Source organism: Varroa destructor, unplaced genomic scaffold, assembly GCF_002443255.2.
Source record: "Varroa destructor unplaced genomic scaffold, Vdes_3.0 BEIS01000004.1, whole genome shotgun sequence".
NCBI classification, from domain to species: Eukaryota; Metazoa; Arthropoda; class Arachnida; order Mesostigmata; family Varroidae; genus Varroa; species Varroa destructor.
Window position 1 is genome coordinate 24,171,879 of NW_019211457.1, and position 25,515 is coordinate 24,197,393.

Consider the following 25,515-nt stretch of genomic DNA (forward strand, 5'->3'; position numbering starts at 1 on the left):
CTGAGCGGGTCTAAGACCCGGCGATTTCGACTTGTTGCCGGCGGTGGTATCTTGTCTTAGCGCCGATCGTTCGCCTCGGCCAGTCCCGGTTGTTGCTACTTTCGTTGTTACTACCGCTGCTGGTACCGCCATAACGGTCGCGCCTCCATCTAGATGTTCATCATGGCTTCGCTGGTTGTCTTTTGCTTTGATTCGTCGAAACGGGCATCAATTGACTTAATTGCTCTAGATTCTGTCGGAGCGGCCGCGGCGGGTGATGCCAATAGTGGTCGATTTTTTGCTGAGAGCTCGACGCTGCGCGGGCGCTTGTCTGCTCGTAACCGGTGCGATGATAGTGCTGCTCGCTAGATGCGGACGTGAATGGTCGATTTCTTAGCCAGCATGCCTAACGACAATTTCGTCGACGGCAATGATGACGACAACAACAGCTGCAGTAGCCACAAGGAGACCAGAGGTTCATACATGAGAGACCTAACCGAAAAAAACGCAGCTACCGCAAAGCGGAAACGACAACAATTCGCCAAGAAGTTCGCGGTGAAAGCTGAAGCTCTCAAGACGTCAGGAGGTCCGAGTCGAACAGACACACAAACTAATTTAGTTACAAGTATACAATGATGATTAGAAGCAGAAGTTATTCTGCCACAACAGTAAAAAGTCAAAGGGACAGACAGGCAGCGGGGAAAGATGCCCATCAATGCACAATTATATATTCTGCATACATTCCGAAGGAGGGATCAATGAAAACGCTGTTCAGCCTGGCGCACACAGGTGCTGCCACGCCCGTTCGACTCAAATCACCGCGAACATTTCTCCAGTTTAGTTCATAACTGGGTCTGGGTAAAATCGCTTGGGGCTAAATGTGTTCAACGAGAGCGAACGAATGACGGCAGGCTATTCGAGCTTGACCGGCGGTTAACGCTAGGTTAAGGGATTAGGCGCTCTAAATCGTATCAACTTTTGAGAAAAGTCGAGATTAACGTAAGTGCCATTTCTGCGGACCAGTGATTCGCTAGTTTACGACCCGTCATCTAGCAGCATAAATACCTATACAAATCGTACACGCGAAACGAAGGCTACCACCAATTGATGACCAACAACAATTTTCCAACAGCTCACGTGCTAGTGACTCCATGCGGCGCCTTTAGCGGTAACGAGATAATTTACGGTTCTCATATGTACGCACGGCAAAAATGCAAGTTAAAGTAATTTAATAACGATTAAAATAGAACATGTTCCTGTCAAAACTTAATTTTCAAGCTTCTTGTACCTGTACAGCCATTACAGGTGTTCAACTAGGATAGTTCCGTTGTTGTATACTTACTTTTGCGCGTTCCTCATCGAACTCCAGACAGCCCATACCCTCTAGCTTGTGGAGATCTAGCCATCCTTTCCATCGTACGCAGACTCCGTTCATAATAAATGAGCTCCGAATGTACACCTAAAGTTACACACATTGTTTAGATATTTATTGTCCTTGCAGTACTCAAGTTCTAGTTCAGCCTAAACATTCTTGACCGTCCTCAAATATTTCCAAACCTGTGAACGCTTCTAACACCTTAACGTCACAGATCCTTACATAAGCACCTACAAGCAACTCCGAGTTGGTACGCCCAGTAAAAGATCTGCACCTTAAAATAAAGCTAAATATTTCATATATCTACACCGTTTCCCATTATCACAAACTCAAATAGAGCTATAGGGTCGCCAGTATATCGCTGTCCCATCCCCACAGAGGCAAAAGGCAATTGTTAATGTTATGCGGCAACAGCGCGCCGCAATTTCCATGGCAACCGAAGTCTTCTTTTTGAAACCTCTCACCCACACCCCGCGGGGCCGCTCAGAGCTTTCATGTCCTCCCTTCGGTCCCTTTGTCCCCATTTTCTTGCCCGCGATTCTGTTAGACTCCAGTAAGACAACCTTCGACAGCTGTTACTCTCGACAGCATTGCGTATCCCCTCTTTTCGCGAGCCCTCTCTTGCTTAATGGGGTGAACCCTGGTCAGCGAGTCGTGTCTGGCAATGCCTTCGGAGCACTCTTGGAGCCCAGCACATTCTCTACGTACCCCTGACTCCCCAGCTTGTCTAATGGCGTCTAGACTCTTAGCCCTATATCCTACTTCGGACGCGACACCATCAAAATGCGTATTGAACTCTGGGAGAGCTCCTCAAGACGGAATGGGACGAGACTGGAAGACTAGGTGGCATGTCCTGTTCAATCAAACGGGTTGAAGTTCGACCAGGAAAAGCAGACTATTTCACGGTCGCTAAAAATAGAACGGAGGATTGTATCCAAGTCCGAGATTTTGTTAGATGACTGAAGATGAAACTTAGCTCACAATTTGTCCAAACAGGATTTTACGAGGCTTTACTATATTTGAGTCCGGCCTAGACCTTCCTTTCAGGTTTTTAGTGCTACGAGTGAAGTATATGATTTTCGTGATTTTGATCAGATAACTAGCCTTATTGGATAGCTTGCATGATACTCCTTTTTTATCAAGTAATCAAAAAAACCAGCATGATCCATATAGAGTGTATTATAGCATACCTTACTAGGTTTACGCAGACTCGTACTTACAAACGAACAAATATGAAGCTTTTGTCGTTTATGGTCTGAGCAGGCCCTAGGAACGATTCAAAGTGCCTAACGGCAGCAAATCAGATGCGTTTGATGAATGCGTATCGCTGACCCAGGCTTCCGTCTTTGCGCGGTACGACCCAGCAAAAAGATCAACCGATGTTCACCAATCGCTCTAGGACGAAGGCATCACTGACACCGAAAGCAACGAAAACATCTTCATTGTCAACTCGCACTGTCATATCTAGTCGTCCGTCCGCTTAAGAGCAGTACTCGGATCCCCCTTATCGCTCATCTGCATCTCCCATTTCTGATTGCGGCCCTCTCCAATTCTTAGCATCCCGTTTTCTATTGCCTCCTGGTACCCGACGCTGCTATACTGCTATTCAACCCCCGAGTATATCTAGTATTGCAATCGTAATCAGTGATGCACGGATGCAGCTCGTCGAGACGATAATACCATGGATTTGTTGTAGTTCTTATACTTGTCGATCCGCTGTTCGAAATCGGACCAAAAGAGAAAAAAAAAACACTTATTACAGATGAGATCTATTGCATGATCTTTTTTCCTTACGTCCGTTTTGTAACAAGAGTCGACCATTCGAGTTAAGTGATATGATAGCAAAAGGATAGACCTGCAGCTAGATGAAGTTTAGGTTGACGGCATACTCTTCATTGCGACGAATGGCGAAAGACGTGCAGTTCTTATCCTCGAATCCTTTATCGGAGGTATCAGGACTAGAGATGCTATCGAGGGAATCTATTGGCTTTAAACTGATCAGCCACCTATAAAGAGCATCAGCTTTAAAGCACTCTTGGGCCAACAACAGGACCGTAGCAACAGGCCAGTGCAGGGAAGCGTTAAGGACAGGAACATTTTGGTAGTCCTTAGCCTGCTTAGGTTTATGATTGCTGGTCGTTTTTTCTTTTTTTTTTTTTATAGTATATAGTGCTTCCTTTAGTCGGTATCCATGCATATTTGCCATCCGCGGTAATGTAACCCATTTAATCTGTTTGGCGTAATAGCCTTCCCTGTGTACTGATGTGATCATCTATGTAGAGAAAGAAATCCTCGCTATACGGTAAGGCTCCGAACTCGAAAAAGGCGCTGTTGTCCTACTTATATATCTTCAATGGATATAATTCGTCGTTAAAGTTCAACTTTTTATTGCGAGTGAGCACAGTTCAATAAACATATATTTAAATCATAAGTTCGGCTTTGAATCCAGCCCACGGTAAATCTGTGTGAGTAGAGAAAACACTAAGTTATGAGTCTTTTTATAATGATTCAATAGAAATATTATTTTAAGCAGAATTTCGAACAACGCACCACTGCCCAAAGGAGATGCACCAGTGAGAGCTATAGGCAAGTTTCAGCACATCGAAATGTAGCAAATGTGAATATCTTTGAATCACCATCAATGACCAGCCAAATATCATGCTGTAAAACACAAAAAAAAAAACAGGGATCAATAAAAACAACATGGATTTATTTTTTTTTTTCGACCGTTCCCGGTCCGCAAAAAAACACTTGCACTATTCATTGTTGCTTATGCTTATTTACTTATCTATCTAGTTATTTTGCTTCGTAGCGCTCTTGGGTTCACAGCTTCCATCACGCAGTATTTGCAGAAAGGCTTCACAGAGAATGAAAGCCGATATCAGCGTCTACATTGCATAGACGTACTTGGAAACTAACCTCAACATGTCAGCGTCGCTATTCCGCCTGAATCTTGAACGCCTTCAATTCATCCTTTTGCATAATTGATATCTGTGTCTTTGTCTGTGTCTCTTTTTGCTAAACATTTTCATCTGCTGAGATACTCCGCATCCTGCCTATATCATATCCATCCGTTCCTTCTCAACACCCACAGAGCATCTTTTTCCTCCTGTGCTTTCCCTTAGTGAACCCCCGCTTCATTCAGCTCAGGACTAATTCCGTCTTCTAAAACTAACGTAGCGTAACGGTGTGAGATGAGATCGTTGTCCGATGCCAACGCGTCAATGCGCGAGACGCTCCCGCTTCGGAGCTGCCATCAGTCCTCACTACGGCTGCCTTCCGAATGACCAAATGAACGAACCCAGGCCGGCAAGCGATAAAGGGCAAATTTCTGCTACTAGAATTTACTCTACTCTACAATGAATGCCACTAGTCTTTCTGCTACGAGAGCAGGGTTCCATAACGGCGATGACTGGCATTGCATCGGCACTACAATCAGAGCTCCGTTGGTTCAGCTCGGAGTTCGGTTGCGTTTTTTTTTAGTCTGGTCTGCTACCGTCCTGATACGGTATTTTTGTTTCAGTATAACTCTGGCGTTTCCGCTCGGCTGCACCAAACGTTTGCTTCTATTTTTTTATGCTTCTTCTATTTTTTGCTGCTGCTGCTGCTAAGTATTCATTGGTGATCATTGTTGTTGTCTTCTGTTTTCTGCCGCTATATGCGTTGTTGATCTTGGCCATCAGCTCAGTTTCACTTCGTTCTCGTTGTTTAGCTCGGCCGGCCGCTTAGGGAGTGCAAGACTAGCCAAATGATCTTCGGGCACTCCATCCCAGCCCATGGCTCGATCTAACAGTCACTAAACTACTTCGAAGCACTGGCTGTAGGTAGGCGAACCAGAATGATGGATGAGTCACAAAGCTAGATAAGTAGCACGTTGTTTCAGTCTGGCGTTTTTGCAAGGTGGGCAAATGTGCGTAGCGGCCAACTGTGATAACTTGTGAAAAGTTCAACTTGCGTTGATTTAAGCAACATATCTAACACGCAACGAACCAGAAATGTACCTTGAGAACCCCAATTTTCTCCGCCTTTTCTTTGACGAAACGTATCGCACAGTAGAATGGTGACTTAAAACGGTGAGCATTGGCGACAGTTATTGGGCCTATGTTTTCGCCTAACTGTTCATCTCATCGGAACGGTCAGCAAGCCTACATAAGCATGCGATCAGAGCAAATCACCATGGGTGGACACGCACCATGGTCATCATGGAATATGGGTGAAACGAGCGGAATATATATATTCATACGTATTTTTAATAAACAAAAAAAATCATTAATTAAGTCACATTAACATTAAACATGACTGTAGGGATTTTACGCACAACGTTCGTTAGTTGGTAAGCCAATGCCTAGAATGATCGCCAATGCGAACTACTCATATACCCGTTACAGTTATAGCTGTATATATAACGGCCTCTAAATGTTGCATCCTATTGCGAAGTAAGCGCCTCTAAAGCATCCCCTTACATATATAGGCAGGATCACGCGATAGTACCAACAATCGTCTTTGAAACGAAGAGCGAAAACGGTCGCATGGTTCAAAAAGTGCGCCAGTTTTTAATTTAATGACCCCGTACCGTTATGTAATTATTGGCTTAGGCCACCGAAAGCTCCCTGGCCATATTGACGTTCAATTATTCGACAATCTAACCAGGTCATAGGCTAGTTGCCTGTCGCCGATGCTTACTACCATGTCCGTCATCTCCATTGCCTTAAGCTTTTCGACGCCAAATTTCTGGTGAACCCGCTGCATCAAATATATTTTGCGCGCTAATTATTTACATGAAGATAGTCATTACTTATACCGGTGTCGCTACTGTAGTTGTTTCAAATTTTGGCGGGCACGAGCCGTAACAAACGGCGAAAGTCCAGCGTCAGCAACTTTCGGCTCGGAATACTGATTTTGATGTCATCGGTGTCTCCGGTGGAGTATCACAGGCGGAGCGAACACCTCAACGCCCATGTGACACGGCGGTTGGAGCAAGCGAGCATACCCTTGTAAGGGGACGAAATAAAATAGAACCCATTCATAATCAGAACCAGCAAACGATTGTCACTTAGACCATTGGGCTGGCCGTTCGTGCTATGTCGTCGTCGGACACAAATTGCCGCCAGGCACGCTTCTTGTCAAGCCATCGAAGCAGCATCGCATAACGGAACGCTGATGAAGAAGCGGCATGTTAATGTCGATCGAGCATGAGCACTCACAGATGCCCGTGAACTACCGGGCAACAACCGAATTTCAATAATCCAGTAGAAGGATAACAAGTATTATGAATAAGCGTAGCAAGTAGATGAGCGACTCGTTAAGACCGAGTATATTTCGCCTTACTACCCAGCCTTGCTTTTTTCTTCTATTGTATTTCGGCAAACGTCACACTAGAGGAGACAAACGAAGACCGAAAACATTCGCCATTGTCAACAGGTAGGTCCATTTAGGTCGGCTCTTGCCAGTGTTAGTAAACACGAAAATAAAATGCCAGTCAGTAACGCGGCAGATGACGAAGGTACAATGTCTTCCTACAGCGCTATTCACCACTTTGTACCCTCATACTTATCCTCTCTGCGAGTACGGCCGCTGTCCTGTCGTATTCGTCTGTAGCCTACTCATCAGGACTGAACGAAAACTTTTTACACTTTTCATAACGAGCGTCTTGCCCGCGAGCTAGCGCAGTAATATGGTTCCCGCCCGCGACTGATGGATCTTAACGTTGGTGCCAAATATTATTTGCACGAGTATATTTCTGTTAGGCTATAGTACGACAGGTTCGCTTCACTGATGCGATACTCCAGAAATGATGGTAGTAATTGATTTACGAAGTTACTACAGCACCCTTACTATCCATGAGGATCGCCATTCGGTAGCCGATGACAAGAATAAGCTACTGTTGGGTATTACTAGACCAGCTCTAGATAACGTCTTGTCCTAATTTTTCGAACTTGAAATTTACGTTGCTTCTTGCCCTTATCTTAACCTCGTCTTCCTACTGATAGTAAAAACATTGAATCAAAAACTTCTCAGTGCTATCTTCAGTTATCACTAATTTTTAATTTTATACGGCCTTTCACTCGGCCTCTAGTAGCAAATAGGACAACGAAAACAATCGTTCATACCCTTTCTTCGTTAAGGCAACCGCCTGTTAGACGACGTACCAGTGCCTAAGCCGGTCGGAAAATCGGCCCGTTTATGTATGTATATGCTCGAGTATGCGTAAGTTGTAAGCACCTCGCACATGTCCAGTGTGTTTTTGTATGTTTGTAGGTCGTTTACTCTCATTTTTATAGCCCTATCCATTGACCAGACATCGGCGGTGTTGCAATACTGTCCATGCACACTTTTTCCCATCAGACATTTTTGTCGCTGTTGGCTAGAGACAATCAGTTTTTACGTTGCGTAGCTGTGACTCAGGAGAAGAGGGGACCCTGTCGAGAATGAGTAGAAACGAATCGAAAAAACTTAAACGATTTAGTTTGACATCGTGCGAATGCTCCAGTTGATTCGCGCATTGGTTTCTTTCAAAGAGATCACGAAGGCATGACACATCACCTTCCTTTAGATAGTGTTGGTATATCTTCAGGCTGCGATCTCTCGCTCCGTACTGAGGTTTTTTTCCCAATGCATTTTTATCTGGGTAACTGTTTCTGTCCACTTCTATTTACCTTTCCTGGTGTACGGTTAGCTATTGATGTGCGAATGAGAAGATGAAATGTCAGGCTATGAACATCTTTGATTGTCGTTGGCACCTTAACAAGGACACAACAGGTTTCTGCCTTTTTTGTACGATACTACAATTACTACGTGACGCTTGTTGCTTACCGCTTCTAACAAAGAGCGTCAACTTTTTTCCGGGGCCTTTTTTCGTGTGGATCTCTTTCATTGATGCGTATACAAGCACATAACTGTATACAAATCTAGACAGCGAGCGCTTTATATAATCTTGTGATTAGGAACAGATTCGAGTTGGCCGCCTTCGCATCTCCAGCAACATACATAGATAGTCTAAGGGTTTCAAATATAGTTGCGTTGTCTGCAAGAAAAATTAACGGAAGTATCTATAATATTTTCCTTGGAAGCGAAGGTTTATCGTCTTTCTCCGATGCGCAAGATCATCCAACCCTAACTGGTCAAAATCAATGTTTTTAGAGCAAAATGTACAAAATTACGTCAATAAATGCCCTCCGACTTCTGGTTGTATTAATTGTTGTCATTTCTTCTCTAGTCGACGTACACGTAAGATCCAATGCATGTCCCAGTTCTGGTGTTGTTACTCGACAAAGACTATGATATATTTACAAACAAAGAGAAAAAAAAATAGGTATTCATTATCACAATCAATGTGGGAATAATCTCTTGCTAATTGATGCTAGCCTTAGAGGTGTGGCGAACGTTTACTCAGGTTGACTGACCTATCCTTAGGCAGCCGAGATCGTCCCATTCTGTATCCTCGATCATGATCTCGCAAACAGACCATGTTTAAGCAGATGAAATTTCCCAATCGACGCAGCAGTTCGTTGACGACAGAAAACAAGTGGGTCCGACCAAGCACATAATCATGGTTGCCATTGCGAGAGTCCTATTTGTGCGACGCGACGGACACGACAAATTCAAATTACGACAAATCGTTCCGTTTCAGTCAGCCGTGCGTCTGCAATCTGACTAGTACACCCCTGATTGCTAGGTCCCTCAGCTTGTATCCACGAAATAAACACATGGCCAAATGCAAATTTTTAAACAGCCGCTATGAAACAACTGCGTATCGCCGTTAAGGCGCCAGGGTCACTCTCGTTGGGAACTTAGCATCAAGGCTAAGAGACTGCGTATCGACATGGACAGGTTTAGATAAGCTATTCAAGGCTGGCAGTACCGTATGACAACAACCGCTCTTCAAACCTAATAATATACAAGTAAATATATATATATATGTAAATTACAATTATGTCAGCTTTTTCCTGTTAGTAATCAGATCAGGTAATCAGAAGTGTAAAAAAAGAAGTGGGGCTTATCAGTTAGTTTCTTCGTTCGCTTCTTTTTACCTGTCCGTCGACTTTACGATAGGGCAACGGGAGCCTGCCATGGGATGGCTACCGATAGCTGACTGGCGGCTGGTGTCAAATCATAACCAAAATAATTAAGATAATAATAACTATTCTTATTATACACCGTATAATTATCTACGAATGACATGACAAAGTTATGTAGACTGACTGAATGATTCTTTCACATGCGCTGTAGTCACTGCACATCAGCAAACGTCACTATCGTGTTCAACGTCATTGTTGAAATCGCTCCGCTTTGGCTAAATGGAGCGCGTCGTCATAGGGGCCGTTGGCAGTATAATGACTTTAATTATCGACAGACACCGATCGCTTTCGACAAATACCTCTACGGACACTCCGTCGATACAGAGCTCCTGTAGCTGTGGACATCTTCTGCAAGATACTAATAATAATAATAATAACATGCCTGCGTGCAACGTATTACTCGTATCGTTCAATTTTACCAGTTGTCCAGGCGGCGCTGTTCCGGCTGAGTTCGATGTTTTTTACTGAACACTGTTGAAAACACCACCCCAAACAATGATAACAGCGCGCAGGCCACCGTCGGTCCAATGAACCGATACTGTCACATACAAAAGTGGGTGGAATAACGAATTTTTTTTCCTTGGACAATATATATATATGTGCACCATTCGGAAAGTAATAAAATGCCGATACAAACATTCCGCGTGGATACGCATCGGGTTAACAACCAATCGGCCCTAATAGAAGTGCTGGACGTATAGAAGGAACATGTTTTACGGCGTTTGAAATTTCGCGTTGTTGTTAGCCCTACGCAGAATGCGACAATTGCTTATATAGACCTCGTGCATAGATTGCATCATAACAAACAGTATTAAATACATATTACCAATATGGTTAAAGTTACGCGGAGTATTAAAATATTAATAGTCGTGTTTAAGTGGACTCGAATAGTAGATAAGTGTAAATCAACTGCATAGCTTCATTGTCATCAGGGGGCACAATCAGCCTGCTACACCACTCGAAAAGATGTTGCAGATACGGGCGACTGGTGGATACCTTTCTGTATATCGATATATCTGTCTTACATTACAGGATGACAGCGCACGTTCAAGCAGTTCAAGTTGATTATTTTGACCCATCGACTTATGAGATTGTCATGTCGTGCACTAAGACGCGGGTTAATAACTTATTTCGTGCCGTCTACATCCGATAAAGTGGCTCGTAGATGGAGCCTGAGAAAATCGCTGACGAAGAGACAATGCAAACAAGTCCTGCCCTCGAAACTTGAACTTCAGGCCTGCAGAGCTCGCAGTTGCTATCGCTGAATTACACCGTGACCATGTGGCGACAATCCTGTTATCTGTTCCAGCGCCCGCATGATCATAATCGACGAACGGGACGTGCTAAACGCTACTTTTGCTGTCCTACGTAGCATCCAAAAAGACAAGAAATTCGTATGGATCAAGCGAAAAAAGGTCCTCCGCTGAGAAGCCCAGCCACGCTCGGTGCCTGGCTGGCAAGCCCGAAGCTAGATGCGTTGTCAGAAGGAAAAGCAGGGAGAGAAAACGACGTTTTTCCTTCTTCATTAGCGATCTCGTGCCGTATAGTACGTCTTTGATTCGTGGCCTAATAGATGCGGCGATCCACTAGCATAAGACAGTATTTCTTTGTCGTGCTGCCCACATCACATAAGTGTTCAACGGCTGTGGCCATCTACAAATATAACTTGTCGCGTAACGCTAATGGGGTATTACATCCGTTGGGCAGACGTTACGGAGATGTAATATTTATTACATATCGCATAGATGTTTATGGCGACAGCAACAAAAAGGCCAACATAATGGTACTCTGAAGGGCTAGACTATTCGTTCTTGTCACCGTACGATGCTATTTGCAATCAAGATGAAACAGAGCCATTGAAAATGATACCTGTCCTAGAGACTGGCCTAAAATACGCTAGGAACAACCCATCCGAAGTTATTACTTATTCTTAACTAACAATGAACACAACTACAGTGTAACTTAAGTTGCGATACAAAGTTGCCACTGTTCAAAATCGGTTCTCAACACGTCAGTGTTTAGAAGCTAGCTTCGTAGCATCACAGCCGGCAACACTGGCGTAACGCCCGTGTCCCTTACCTAACCCAGCACTGGGTTATACATTTTGTCAATCGAAACGTTACTAAATGAATCAGCGTACCTAGTCATCACCCTCATTATGATCATTAACGTCATTGTTTGAGGGGTGCAGTGAAAAAACATCATCCTATGTGTGTTCCACATGGGAAACGAGCTAGCTTAAAGCCTAACCAAAAAAAAGGCGAAGTAAAGTTCGCTATTAACGCTACTGAGAACCGTGGCAGAAGCATGTGGCCGAACTATAAGCTTAAAAAGTCACCTGGACCCCTACTTTACTTCAGCTATTAGAGAATGCCAACGAAGAAGCGATGTGAGCTATGGTACCTGTGTGTGCGTACCAAAACCAAAGCAGCTTCAGTCGACCGCAAGAGACTACTGCCGTATCAGGGGACACTCGATAGGAATCGAGACGTAGCGAAGATGGCGTTGAGAATTCAGGAAAAAAATGAATACTGCTCGTACCTGGCACCTACGAAAATGCCTTTTGATGTAATTACATGTAACAATAGTGATGGCCGACAGCACAACGGGAATAGAAGCGGTCCCCGGAGTACTTGGGCACTTACGGAGCCCACTAATTGGACGACAGCATAGGCAGTGAATCCAATAGGGCAGCAACCGTAATCTTAATATGTTGTTATCACCATAATGTGTGCACGAGAGATATATGGGTGCCTGTGTACGTTTACATTGTTACATGTGCGGACATGTGTATACGTAATAGTAGTTGTTGTTATTGCTATTATAGTATTAAATTTCGGTGCAATTATTCGCTCGGTGGCAGACGACATTAGGCTAGCGCATGCACGATACGAATGTATTCGAATAAAATGTTGGCACTATTTGGATCACCTTTCGACCTTGACAAGGCAATAGCGGTGCATAATTAAGATCGCTTTATTACGATATGTGCAGACATACAGAATTGCAACTGTTGTTTGTTATATGTCGTCGCAAAAAACAACTCATAGGCTGTCGTTCCTTCAAAATACGAAGCAAGCTACAGTAGCTGCATGAAGAAAAGGACAATGGTACAAGTAGTCGCAACATCCTAACAAGCTATTGAAAAACAACGCTAGAAGCAAAATGAAACGACCCTCTGTTCAGGTAGTTCCTACAACGTCACCATGAACCCTGCCTACTTGGAAAGACGTTGATTACGTACGTGAGACTGATCTATTCAAGTTAAGATTCAATAGCATAATTTCCCTAAACTTGGGTCCCATAAACCATAACTTCCCTAAAGCCTTGGTATTTATTCGGTATAGCCTGAGTCACATAGTGCAAGGAATTAGTCAGTTGCTAGGTGTAATCTAACCTGTAATTCTAATAGCCTTGGTGACGAGTCTTGTCGACCAACTTCCAAAGTCACCTTCGTTGTCTCCTGCGGCCCAACTGCACGAGTGACCTAACGTGCAATTTACCCATCACCCCTAAATCTAGAGCGAGAAAGGGAAACGACGAGACGTCCAACAAAGACAGCCAATTGCTCGTACCTTTTATCTCTACACCTTCTCGTATAAATAAAATCATATACCCACACATACGCATACATACAGAGGATAGAGCATACGCCTAAATTGGACGCCGATTCAGTTTTTGCCCCTTAGGATATCGATAATGGTGGCTGAATTCCCCTATGGTACAAAAGCAATAGTTAACATTTCATTGGTTTATTAATTCGCTACATACATAATAGTGCTTCTGTCCCCTGTCATGGTCATTGCCAATGGCATCGCTCGAAGTTAAAGTAGACTGTAGGTAATCGTTGGGTGATTTAACTTAGCCAGACCCGAAATTAACGCGTTACTCACAGAAGATTTCGATACTAGTAGAGTCAATTGATCCAAGCCCGTTTCAGGTCGAGTATCGCCAAAAAACGTCTCTTCAGAATGTAAAGCTCTCTCTCTCTCTCTCTCTCTCTCTCTCTCTCTCTAGTTTTGTTCTTATAAAACTGTGTAAGACTCAAGTTGTACAATTTCAACAAAAAGGTTACTTAACGTTAATGGTTAATTAAGGGTGATTATAATGTCCTATTCGGTGCAATAAGGCTGCAGTAGCACTATTGGAATTCCTTTAGGAAGCCACACATTTTTTTTAGATCGGCCGCATGAGCAAAGGATCCGCGGGGTTTGCTGTCACCCGTTCTTTCGTGGGGGCATCTAGTAGTAACATATATGACAGAAATAGGATCATATAATTTAGCTGACTGAACAACCAGGTTCTTACCGGATGCGCAAATGTATATCATCAGACAGTGTGCTTTAAAGGCGATCCACACTCACAAAGCCAACGTATCGCGTTTATCGCCATCGGACGTTGGGTGGTGCTCCAAGCTGGCCTGTAGGCCGTATGCTTTGTAGACAGGCATCCGTATCGCGCACATATGCACCGCAGCTACATTGTACATGTTGCCATACAAGCATGTAGCGCCATAAGACTTTTTAGCAGAGTCCGATACCTTGTCAGCAGTTGTATTAGTAGAAACAATACCAGTGGCTGAATTTTCTGCGCACAGAGGAAGATAATGCCCATTCGTAGGTCCCTCCCCCTACAAGTACTGCCAAGCATTAAGGTTCGATTTGTCGCCACTTCAGCGACATCGCACGGCGACAACAGTAAATCAGCAGTGCGAGTGGCTGACGTCAAGGGCCCACCTCCCAGGCGACGCTTAATAACGCCAGCGGTAAATTCGTCCTCTTCCTATATATATATATATATATATATATATATAATACTTGGCGGCATCAGCAGCAGCCGGCGAATCCAACATCTACAGTGCGTTCTGCCTTCATGACGCGGCCTTAATGGTGAAATAATGCTAATGTAATGACAATAATAACAACAACGGCAACAAGCCAAGACCGGCGGCGTTGACGGCCGCTGTTCCAGCTATAGTGCCAATGGTGACGGCCGACAAACAGCAGAAAATGGCCACAGTCGAACGAAAATCGCGCCGTATCGAGGGAGAGCCGCAAAGTCACCGAAATGGCTAGACGAACTCAACAAACCAGCGGCGACACAAAAACGGTCACATACAAACAGACAGTTAAATGGACGAGCAGAGTAAAAAATTGAGAACAACAGCATCGGACAACAAACACCTCAGGGGCGCCGGGTAGTTGTTGTTGTTATTGCTGCTATATCAACTACTACAATAAAAACAACAATAGCCATGTCTGGTGACGAACCTTTGAAGGTATGACAGCATGGCGTTGCCCCATTGCATCTCTATGAACCCCGCAGGAGACTCATAATAGAAGTACTTAGTTCCTATAAATGCGGTTCATCAATTTTAATGCACACTACGGTACAAACCACTCTATGTACAGTATATGTATTATATACGGCCATACAAGCAATTTGTGGGCCAGAATGAACGAACTCTATGGAGCGCTAGAGATTACGCTGTAAGACAACAAATGATCATGCGATTCTGCCAACGATATAACATATGACTGATAAATTAGTTGTCATGCCAAGTGATAAATAAATAAAAATTGGTACATATGTATATAATTTTGACACATGCCTGGACATTAACTAAATTTATCTGCTCAGGAACAGATTGGTCATGGATAAGCAGCTATCCTTAGCGATGACAGAACTATGAAAGTATAAATAATTCATACGAACAAGTAAGAACAAACAATTGACGCTGTCGCCGCAGTCGAATGTAGCTTTACGTTGTGTACATGTCTGCGGTAGCCTAGCATCACCGGCCTTCTTTATGGATGTGCGACTCAGAGTAAGTGCTAACCCTTCGCTAAACAATGCCATTGACAAGCGGGCAAAAGTTTTTCGTCGATGTCTGGTGGACGTCCCTGTGTTAGTATCCTCCGTTGCCCGTTAAGATCAATATGCTTGTCCCGTCCTTTTCTTCGCCGAGCATCGCTGCTTCCTGGCATGTGTCATGTCTTGATTCATAAGACAACAAATCCGCGGAGGCCGATCAATACGCCAACTACTACTATCTTGAATCGGCCAGAAGCGATCAGTAGAGGAATACATCGTTGGCTATACGGCAAGAGCGGTCGCTGCGGCAAGGTTGATCTCCATCAGCTCAGTTCTACGGATGGACGGACGGATCTACGGAGCAATGCACGAAGGAGCGAGCGATGAAAACAGATGTACGTAGGATAATTGCAGGTAGATGGTGCTCCATGGCACCCACTGAGACTGGTTCATACATCGAATGCCTGTGTTCTGAACAATAACGTCTCAAACAGTTCTATAATATACGGAGGAGCATGCGTCGGCTCAGCGGATGAACGAGCTTCCGAGGAACAGGCAAAATACCCAAAACGGTGCTTTGCATGGGGCGGCACTCTTAATGACCCCCCTATCGCCGCGTCTATTTCAGCGAGTATTTTTGGTACCATTCTGATATGAGTGTCAGTGGGTTCATACAGTGGTAAAGGCAACTTGGTAACTAAGACGGCCAACTTCAGCGGATAGAGCTGGCAGAAGCGAGCAAATGGCAAGGGTATTCTTTTTTATGCGGGGTCTGGCCAAGTCCTCGCCAAAGGCTCGCCAAGTCCGTAGGCTAAGCACAGATATATAAACCGGATGATGCGGATTCAACGGTGTATGTACACCGAACCGTTAGCTCTCCTTTCAACAGTCAGTTTTGAAGAGCAAGCTATACTATTATTTGTGAGGAAGTTGTAATTTGCTGGTGTTATCGTTTTAAGCTGGTTTCGGGCGGAACATCGCAGCCTGAAACAGCCAGGGATAGCCTGAAAATACCTCAGTGATAATGTTTACAGTATACATTAGGCCAACCTGAAGTTTTTTTTTTTTATTCAAGACAAACTATTGTGATAGTAGTCGAATATTAGACGAGTGCACGGTATATGCTTATTTAGTATTTACGAGGATGACTCTTACTGCTGACGCCAATGTACCGACCCTTCATTGTTACCTCAACTCTAGTTGAGTTCTAGCGACACTGTATATAAACACCATATGTAGAAATGCCTCTGTGTGTGCCGAAGTCAGGCCAAAGATATTCGAGGTGAGTCGAAGTCGAAATGCAATGGCTGTACTCGCAGCGTGGATCGCTCCTGCTAGCTCTGAGCATACGCGCCAGGGGTACTCAAGCGCGGCTAACAGGATCTGAGAAGGAACAGAGATTCCTCTGACTCAGTCACCGCTCCGAGCTTCCTCAAGGGAGACTATTTCCCGAGTTTGGCTCCGCTGCTGCACAACATAGTCCCTTCGGCGGCAAGTACAAGCTAATGCCAAAATAATTACTACAATCACGTTCGTGTCAAAAAACGCATTCGCCAGGCTATGGAATCCCGTCTCAAATCGCCCGCTGGGCTTTGCTTAGGAAGTTGCCCTTATAAGTCGGCAAAGCTGGAGTTGCTCGGACATGCTGTAGTTGCTATGGGGTAGAACGAAAGAGAAAGGCGAGTCCAAGAATGGTGATGAACGGAGGTGAACTCCAGGAGGGGAGTCGCGCCGAAGGAAGGTTGGCCTATGAACGGTAGGACTGAAGTGGGGCTAGGCACTCCGATCATGACAGGGGATTTTAAAATCCCCTACACGTGACCGAAAGATATGAATTCGTCATTGGATTCGACGACGAGACATGTAGACAACACATGTTGGCGGAAAATTGCTGAGGAACCAGTGCCGAAGGGCCACCCGCCTGAAGGTACAGAATGCGTGCGCGCTTCGATGGGAACCGAAATTAACTTGGAAACAAATCGGATGCAAAAGACTTTAGCAAAATGTTAAAGAAACGCGATGACGCCTGTAGGCCATACTTGATAATATCCATATACATAGTTTCATGGAAAAAGGTTACATGATATAAACTCCTATTACGGAGTTCTTTCCTATCGTCGAGATGTAGATCCTGGTTAGATAAACTGTGTCATGCAATAGATTGCGCGGGAAGTGACGAGCAATAACTGAATGAAGATAAAACTAAGCTTTCTTGAACTTGAAAAACATGCATAGCTGCTAAAACTTCTTTTACAATTCGTTGCAGCAACTTAGCAGTACTCGGACTACGCAGAGTCAGTCTATCATGATCACTCTTTGTGCACGGTAAGTAACAAATTACAATATCGTCTGCAGCGTGCACTACTCACTCAAGCTGTGCGCTCAATAGCAATGCTAGTTCCAGATGCGCAATATGGTGCCCACCTCGGCACGACACACACGAATCATTACGAGTCTTCGCTAAGTGATTACTTCCATTAGAGAAGTCACCATCCCTAAAGAATCTAAAAATGTACATACGTCGCTAATTCACCTTTCAAATATAAATAAGGAACAAAGCAGGGCCATAGTTATGCTACTTCCCAGATCGCCCAGGGCACGCACGTGCTTTCAGCTGCCGTTCAGCTTCCCAGTGCTCGCGCGTCAGACTATAGTAGGAGTTCCAGCATTTCGGACAACGATGCCGGAGAGTCGCGGGAGTTGCCGGATTTGTGTGTGTCCCACCGACGGATGTCTCGTTTCCCAATAATAATCTCTAGCTCAGCTTGATCTCTCCCAGGTGATTCGCCTCGTACCGAACGTCGTCACAGCACCCATCATTGGATTGTAGATAGGCAACTTTCTAGAGCGATCCTGTCACCCGCTAGCCATTGCGAACTCGTTGATTGTGTCACATGCCTATACACGGAGAGTGTCTGTTGTTGCTCGCCATATCTCGACCTTGTGTCTTTCTACCACTCGGTACATGGGCCCAGTAAGGAGTAACAGGGAAGAATTCAAAGTGCCGCCAAGAAAAGCGGCACACCGTGCGAAGAACACGGTGCGCCTATGAGGCGCATGCCTCTTCTACTATCGGAACAAGTCTAGCCAGTTTTCTTTCTGTGGACGACAAGTATTGCTTACATTTATGTTGCTGTTCGCCATCGTCGAAAAGATTTCACCCGCCAGCCATGTCCTCGATGGGCGAAAGCATCTTCCCAGCAGCAGTGGCTTCGGCGCCTGATAACACAAGGCCTAGGCTGTCTAGCCTGAGTAAATATGAAGGACATATAAGGCTCCAAGGGGAAGCGGTGCCGGTGTACATCATAGTACTTGTAGAAGTACTTAGTAGTAGTACTAGAGTATAAAAGTGATGACATCATTTCTTCCTTAACGACGCTGGGTCGTGGGACTGCCCTTGGAATTGTGACTGACTCGCCACACTAGATGAACAGGACAGAGAGCCTACGAAAACAACTAATACATAACTGATCGTAGGCTATCGTACAGTTGTAGTTAGGTAAGTGGAAGATGCAAAGGTTTGCCGGCCGTCAGAGATAGGCAGATGAGTCCGAAAAGATATTAGACAAAAGTGCTCACCCTCTCTTTGCCTCATATCATTTTAGTGGGGGACTAAAAACTCTCGCAGTTTCTACCCGAAGGAAAACGAGATCGTGGTGCAGATAAAGCACTGTATCATCCGCATACAGCTAGCTAAATGAGGACATATAGAAAAAAGTAAGGGAAATCGTATAGCATTTCAAAAATGAGTAGGATAACAGCTCTGATAGTGGCAGGTCTGAGACAGAAAATAAACCCAGTCCCGGGATAGATACGTGATTGGCAGTACAACAGCCTCAGCGTTTGGCTGACAACTGTGTGAGCCTCTGGCTATCTTGCGTTTTTCGATAACTTCTTGTTCGTCAGTATGCTACAGAAGCGACTTTTGCTATTATCTCCGTACAGCACCGTTCGAGACAAATATTTGTTACTCAGATAGTTATATATAACTTTTGAGGTCAGGTTCGCTTCCTTACCGCATCCTCGCTTGAGGGCCGAAGCCTCGACAAAATGCCGCACTGCCGCCTGCCATACTGAGTATGTCGTTGTTTCGCATGGTTCACAGAAAAACAGACAAACCCGCAACGAATTTTCGTCACTCATCAATTTCAGGTAACAGAAAAGGCGAGCAAACTCTGCGTTACCGGCGGAGCGTTTTTCCGCCTCTGATGTTCACTATAGACAATACAAACATTTTGGCCGCAACCTTCATCAGGCAGACTTCTTGTAGGCGGCCGCTTCTTTCCTTCTCCAATGGATTTCCTGAAGGTTATCAGTACCCGTTCGAGCTTCGATATTGGTTCGACCTCAACTGAACTCGATGTGTGGCCCGTATCACCAGGCGACGCTGTGTCTTACTTGCTATTATGATTGCTGTTGCTACCACCAGTTGTGAATCTCGTTTCGTCGGGCAATGCCGAAAGTTGCCTTTAGAGGAGGCGGCGTGGCGGTCTTTCGCCTCCACCTGGCGAAGGAGGAGCGTTGATCAAGCCGGCCCAAACGAAGCAAGATTCTTTGAAGGGCCACACCAATTAGATGGCAATTGAATTTAATGTGTCTAATTGTATGCTGCAGTACATCTATGTCATCTCTGAGGTCGGCTTTGGGCCAAAGAAGCACATGACTATTGAACATATATAACAATAAGCTTAGAGGAAGTCGCAGCGGGAGAAAGCGTCACTGAGAACGAAACGCTAGGAGCTATATGCTATCAAGTTGGTAGTTTGAGTATACTGCAAACGTAGACCTACTTGGAATCAGATAAATTTATGAGGTGCGATCGCATCTTGGATCCTCTCCTAGACACCGATGCATCGTAAAACAGGATCGGTTCGTATTATGGACTTTTTACAGCATGACCCGGTTCAATTTCCGAGTTGTCAACAAAGGATCATGTCATAGACACAATTAGTCCGTTCAATTAGCCTAAACCATTAGATCTAGCAGCAGGACTAGCGAAATGAAATGAGCGAACATACTTTTTATTGACGCGCTGCAGTATCCTACCCGGAATGCTTTTCATATAGCTCCAGTCTGTCCTAGTGCTTGTCTTATTTAATCGAGCTTACCAATCGAATCTCAGTGAACTTCTCAGTAGCAAAACCGTCTAGGTCGGATCGGAGTATTTCATTCTACCGCACTCGAATAACTGACTGCTTATCCCGAAAACAATGCGCGGGCTTGTTTGGGCTCCTGCTTAAGTCAGGCCGATTTCACGTTCCGCTGCCCAGTTGGTTTTAGCTGCACCGTACATTTGAAAAGCCCAGTGTAACCCAGTATACATATCGTACACTTCAGAACCCTTGAACTGGGAATGATTTGAAGGTAAATACCCGAACGCGAGACACATGAAGCTACCTCGAGGCTGGTTTTAGTAAACGACTAACTATGGGGAGAGTCGTGGTCCACTGAATCCAGCTTGAAGCGTGACTATAAATGTCAAAAACAATGACAGCCAGCAGAGGTGTCCGACTGGAACGTCATATATATATATATAGAAATTAAATAAGAAATGCAACGTATTCCAGTAAACGTCAAGCGTACGATTTGTCGCTTCGTTAACTTGCTCTAAACGGTTAACGGGTAATATTAATCACTAATGGCTAGGTTTCGCTTGGGAAGTTTCGGGTAAAATACATTAAGGCCAGACAAACATTTGCTCATTACATGAGATAGCTAAAACCAATTCATAGAACTGACTCACCCTTCCAGGTTGCTTGTTGAAATCGCAATACTCGTTGGAAAAACCAGTCGCGCAGCCGGGAAACGCCAGTTGAAGGTTGGTTCCGTGAGCCGTGTATGCCTGAAAAGGTTTTCACTCTACAGTTAGGCAATACACTATAACTGGACTATAAAATACCATAATTGAAAAATTTGGCCAAGACCAACATCTTTGCCAAGTTGCTCGTCTGTGATCAAGGGCATATACATACATCGCTCTCATTACTATTAATCTAAATAGGCAAGTTGGTTCCATGCCAATGCGTTGTGCCCCCCTTCGACGTTCAGATGTCCTAGCATGTCGTTAAATACGGTTCACATACAATGAACATGTGATATATAGGTACCTAAGGAGACCTTGCACTGCGCCTATTTAATAAGCGCTACAACGTAGTGGTACAACCGTACGCGATCTGTCTGATCGACCGATTGACTAGGCAGAGCGATGCTGATTAGGCTGATATACACAAGTAAACTTGGGTTTATATCAGATAACTAAATTTGAGAAACCTCTAAACGGGTCTCGGGAGCGAAGTGCACGCAGTCACAAATGCAATATTTCCGTAATTAACTTCAAATATTTGCTTGAGTAACGAAAATAAACACAGATACATACATTGCTCCCTGGATTTGTCAGTTATAGCTAGAGAGTTTTTCGTTCAGGATCTATAGTAGACTATGAAATTATTAAGACAACTACAATTTTCTAGCATCATGTTATAATCGATCTAAACGATTACGTAGAAAAATATCGCTTTAGATAGATATAGTTGTTATGGATACCGTTTAAATTTGTACGGGATTTGTTGCGATGGTACTTAAGATGGTAGTGTTATATAATAATGAGTTCGTTTTGGCCACTGCACTTATTTGTTTGTTACCTTTAACGCCGATATTCAATCAATTATGCTCTCAATAGCAGGACAATTTCTGCATAATGCGACCGAGCATAGTTTTGTTATGATACCTGTTCATCATTATTATTATTAGCACATTTATAAATAGTGCCATAACGACAAAATTTTGGCCGCTACTCAAACACGTTTACATAAGGCTTGAGGTTACAAACAGAGAGCGAAAAATCCCCAATACAGACACGTCTCGCTTGACTAAATGGCCACCGGTAGATTAGGTTGTTTTTGCTCCTGGACGATACGTGTACGACGTATGATGCGCGTGTATGGATGCTGGATATGAGAAAACCGGGCACCTGTTTATTGTCACCCTATCGGTTTCAGAGAGCCTGTCATCAGGGTGTAATTAGCGTGTCACTTAATTGAATAGCCTTGAAAAATAGGTCGTTGCAAAATACCTAGATTTTTGTAAGGTTTAGACATGTTGCAAACAACAAAAAAAAGCCAAACAATCCTTCGTTTGTTTTTTTTTGCGAAATCAGAGACGCTGTTGAGCGGTTATTCATTGTTAAAAAATATCAGTGCATATGTTTTATACGCAAATATCAATCGATTCTACGTTTCCGCTGTGATCTTTAGTATATAAAGCACCGTTTTTACTGTTACTTTCAACTAGAGACCTTGGCGCACAATATGATACACGGTATACCCAAATCGTTAATGGCAAAGTCCTAGGCATGACCCAGGTCAAGTTGATATGTAAAGGCAGATGCTTAACTATTCTACAAGAAAAAGCGATATATTAAATTGAAAAAAAAAAACGTAGTCTGTGTTATTATTCAATAAAGGTCGAGACAGTTGCGACGTTATACGGATTTTGTTTTATAGTCTAAACCGTCATGCACAAGATGACGACCGTTTCGTACGTACCACTTCCACTCTGCCTTCTCGAAGACCGAGCTTGAACCGATATTCGCGCTCGTCACGGGGCCGGTCTTTGTACCCCGTGTATTTTACCTCACTTTCTCGAGCGCACTTTTTAAGCAGATCGTCACTTTCGAACTTTGCCCGTTGATTGAGCACCACCCGAGGTACGTTTAGCATACACCTCGCCAGGTCCTCAAAGATCGTGGGCTGCTCGTAAGGAAGCATGGCCGCAGCATCCGCCGGAAACGAAGTTAGTAACGCCACTTTGGCAAGGGGTTCGGGAGAGCCGCTGCCCCCCTGGTAGACCTTCACAAGTCCAACTAACGGCGCCCAACGCACTATACAACACAGCAGCCGGAACAGCACTACGGTTTTTTCTTGCGTGAGAGCAACATAGAACGCTGGCGGCGCGCGCGTTTCCTAATTGCTTGCCGGTATAGTAAACTGAAACGCTAGTTTATTCGAACGCTCCGCTATGGATTGACGAACACGCAGAGAAATAGTCTATTTTTTAAACGATATTCGCGACTTCTTGCACACCTGTTTCTTTACGCTTTCTTCAGAGTTTTGACTTGATCCCTCAAAATCATGCATCAGTATTCAAACACAATTAGTACAAAAGCAAATTTCAACCAAAACATACATACGTACACAACGAACAAGCCACACGCAATTGACGGACTCGCCGGTTTGATGCGATTCGCATTTGGTCTTGCAGGGGCTATTTTGCCTCTTAGTCGTTTGTTATTGTTTTTGTTACAAGATAGCTGCATAAACGTCACCAGTCGATGGAGTGCAGTACAGCAGCATGAAAAACACATGAAAAATCGCCCAGCGCATACAAGCGATTAGCAAGCGCCGATTCTGGTGAGTATCGGGCTTTCTTTGGTCGGGGTGAACAGTTTGTCGTGTGGATTAACGCACGCGCAGTGTGCTCTGGCCCGGTCTCCGTCGGTGTCAGAGCAAATAATCGTACAGCCATTCCCTCGCAGCTGAGAGGCTCCGCCCATTGGAGAACTAAGCACCTCCCAGCCGCTCTGTCACTGACTTCGAGTGGAGAGGAGGACAGCTATGGCGTCACTTCCTACCGTCGAAGGTTCGATGGATACAACGCGCAATTGGGGCGTGCCTGGTATTTTTGATGGTAGCACAGTCTAACTCGATTCGGATTTAAATACTGGGGTTAAATGAGGAGAGCCCTGTCTAGCAGCTGATGATAACGGCTTCAAGTAAATTACTAAAAAAAAAATAGAGAAGTTATAATTTAGAAATGTTTAATAGCGTTTAAATGTCCGTCAAAGGACTAGACTTCGACAGGATCAAGTCCATTAAGTCACTATTTCTATCTTTATGATTCTCCATCAAGAAGTTGCAATTCAGCATTGCGGTGGGCGTAGACCATGTCGCAACTATTCCCCGTATCAGTGCCTCATACCTTTATGCCAGGCGGTAATGTTTCTATGTGCATTTGCTTGGCTGGCTTCTCTCTTTCATCGCTCGCTGCTCCAGCATTTGAACGAATCGCTATCGCCGTAGCTGCGGGCTTTGCGGTCAGCAATTGGGTGCGCGTAAGCAGTTCGTTCGTTGGAGAGTGCCAATGCGCCTACCGAAAATAGCTGGGAGTTTCACAGACGGCTAGCATTTCGGTGACGGCCGAGAGACTCCCTGGGGTGGATTTTATCTGGGAAGCTGTCGATCCTGCGGTTAGGTCCGGCGGCGTTCCCACAGAAACCACGTAAATCGACCTGCCTCCTTACTTCCACTGTTGGAAGTCCGGGGAAAGATAGGGAGCACGTTGTTTACACCGCGCGCATAATTCTCGTCAAGATGTGTGCAGGCAGATACTTGTGTGTTGAAGATGAAAGGAGTAGCAAAAACAGCGTGTCCAAATAAAGGAAGAAGTATGTGTACCGAAGCCTGGAGACCAACTTATGACCGACAGGTGATACTGACATCTAGTAGAAAACAGTTGAGGTCTTTCGGGGAAGATCGAGTTTGGCTGAGCTACATTTGTTTGTCTGAGAATAAAAGTGGTCTTTGTGGTTAAGAAGATGGGTGACGGAAGTGATTTCATACTGGCGCGCATACTCACATACGTTCATAGATCACTACGAGAATTAATGTTTGCTTGTTATCGATAGGTACAGATGTGTCAGCCTTACCAGTAGTGGTCCTTCTAAACGACAAAAACGGTACTATAATAAGTACATGCTTCTGACTGATGAATAGGAAAACTTGGCAACAATAAGTTGGAATTTTCTTACTCTGAAAGCGAGACGCTCAAACTGAATCATAACACTTAACCAATGGCGGAAAAATTCCTGTGCACCACAGCGGTAAGGTTTAGGGGTATGACATCGAATCAGCATGATTTTAGTTCATATCAGGCAGGTTAGGTGAGTTCGGCATTGATTTTCATTGATAAAAATGACATTTTTGTGGAAACGTCTTTTATAACTGTCAAAAGTCGAAGCCGCACCTGAGGAGACAGGCTCAATTCACAGTGCTTACTAAAGGAAATGTTTTTGGCTAACATCGCAGTTAACAAATGCCCTTCGGTATCATGTGGCGAATTACTAAAGATGAGCCCTGGTACCCGGGATTTATATATAAACCTTTTAAAAAACGCGAGACCTGTTAAACATGTAATACCTAAGATAATTTGAGTAGGACTAAATAAAAGGCGACATTACTAAAAAAGAGTTTTTTATTGATCTATTTATTCGTG

General features: G+C 44.3%; 1 protein-coding gene across 4 annotated transcripts in view; it reads right to left on the reverse strand.

Moving 5' to 3' along the window:
• The window catches only part of LOC111250369 (core-binding factor subunit beta-like), a 31,358-nt gene extending 7,586 nt beyond the window's left edge, over positions 1 to 23,772 (reverse strand). Inside the window, exons 1-4 of one of the 4 annotated variants that reach the window (XM_086988948.1) lie at positions 23,439 to 23,762; positions 22,791 to 23,260; positions 20,990 to 21,088; positions 1,322 to 1,438 (exon numbers count right to left, since the gene is read on the reverse strand). In XM_086988948.1, the coding sequence (XP_086845074.1) occupies positions 1,322 to 1,438; positions 20,990 to 21,088; positions 22,791 to 23,012 (438 nt within the window). In that variant the 5' untranslated portion in view covers positions 23,013 to 23,260; positions 23,439 to 23,762. Of the gene's footprint in view, positions 1 to 1,321; positions 1,439 to 20,989; positions 21,089 to 22,790 lie in introns of all 4 variants that reach the window. The other 3 variants (XM_086988947.1, XM_022805504.2, XM_086988949.1) reach the window with 3 other exon arrangements.
• Positions 23,773 to 25,515: the final 1,743 nt, after the last annotated feature.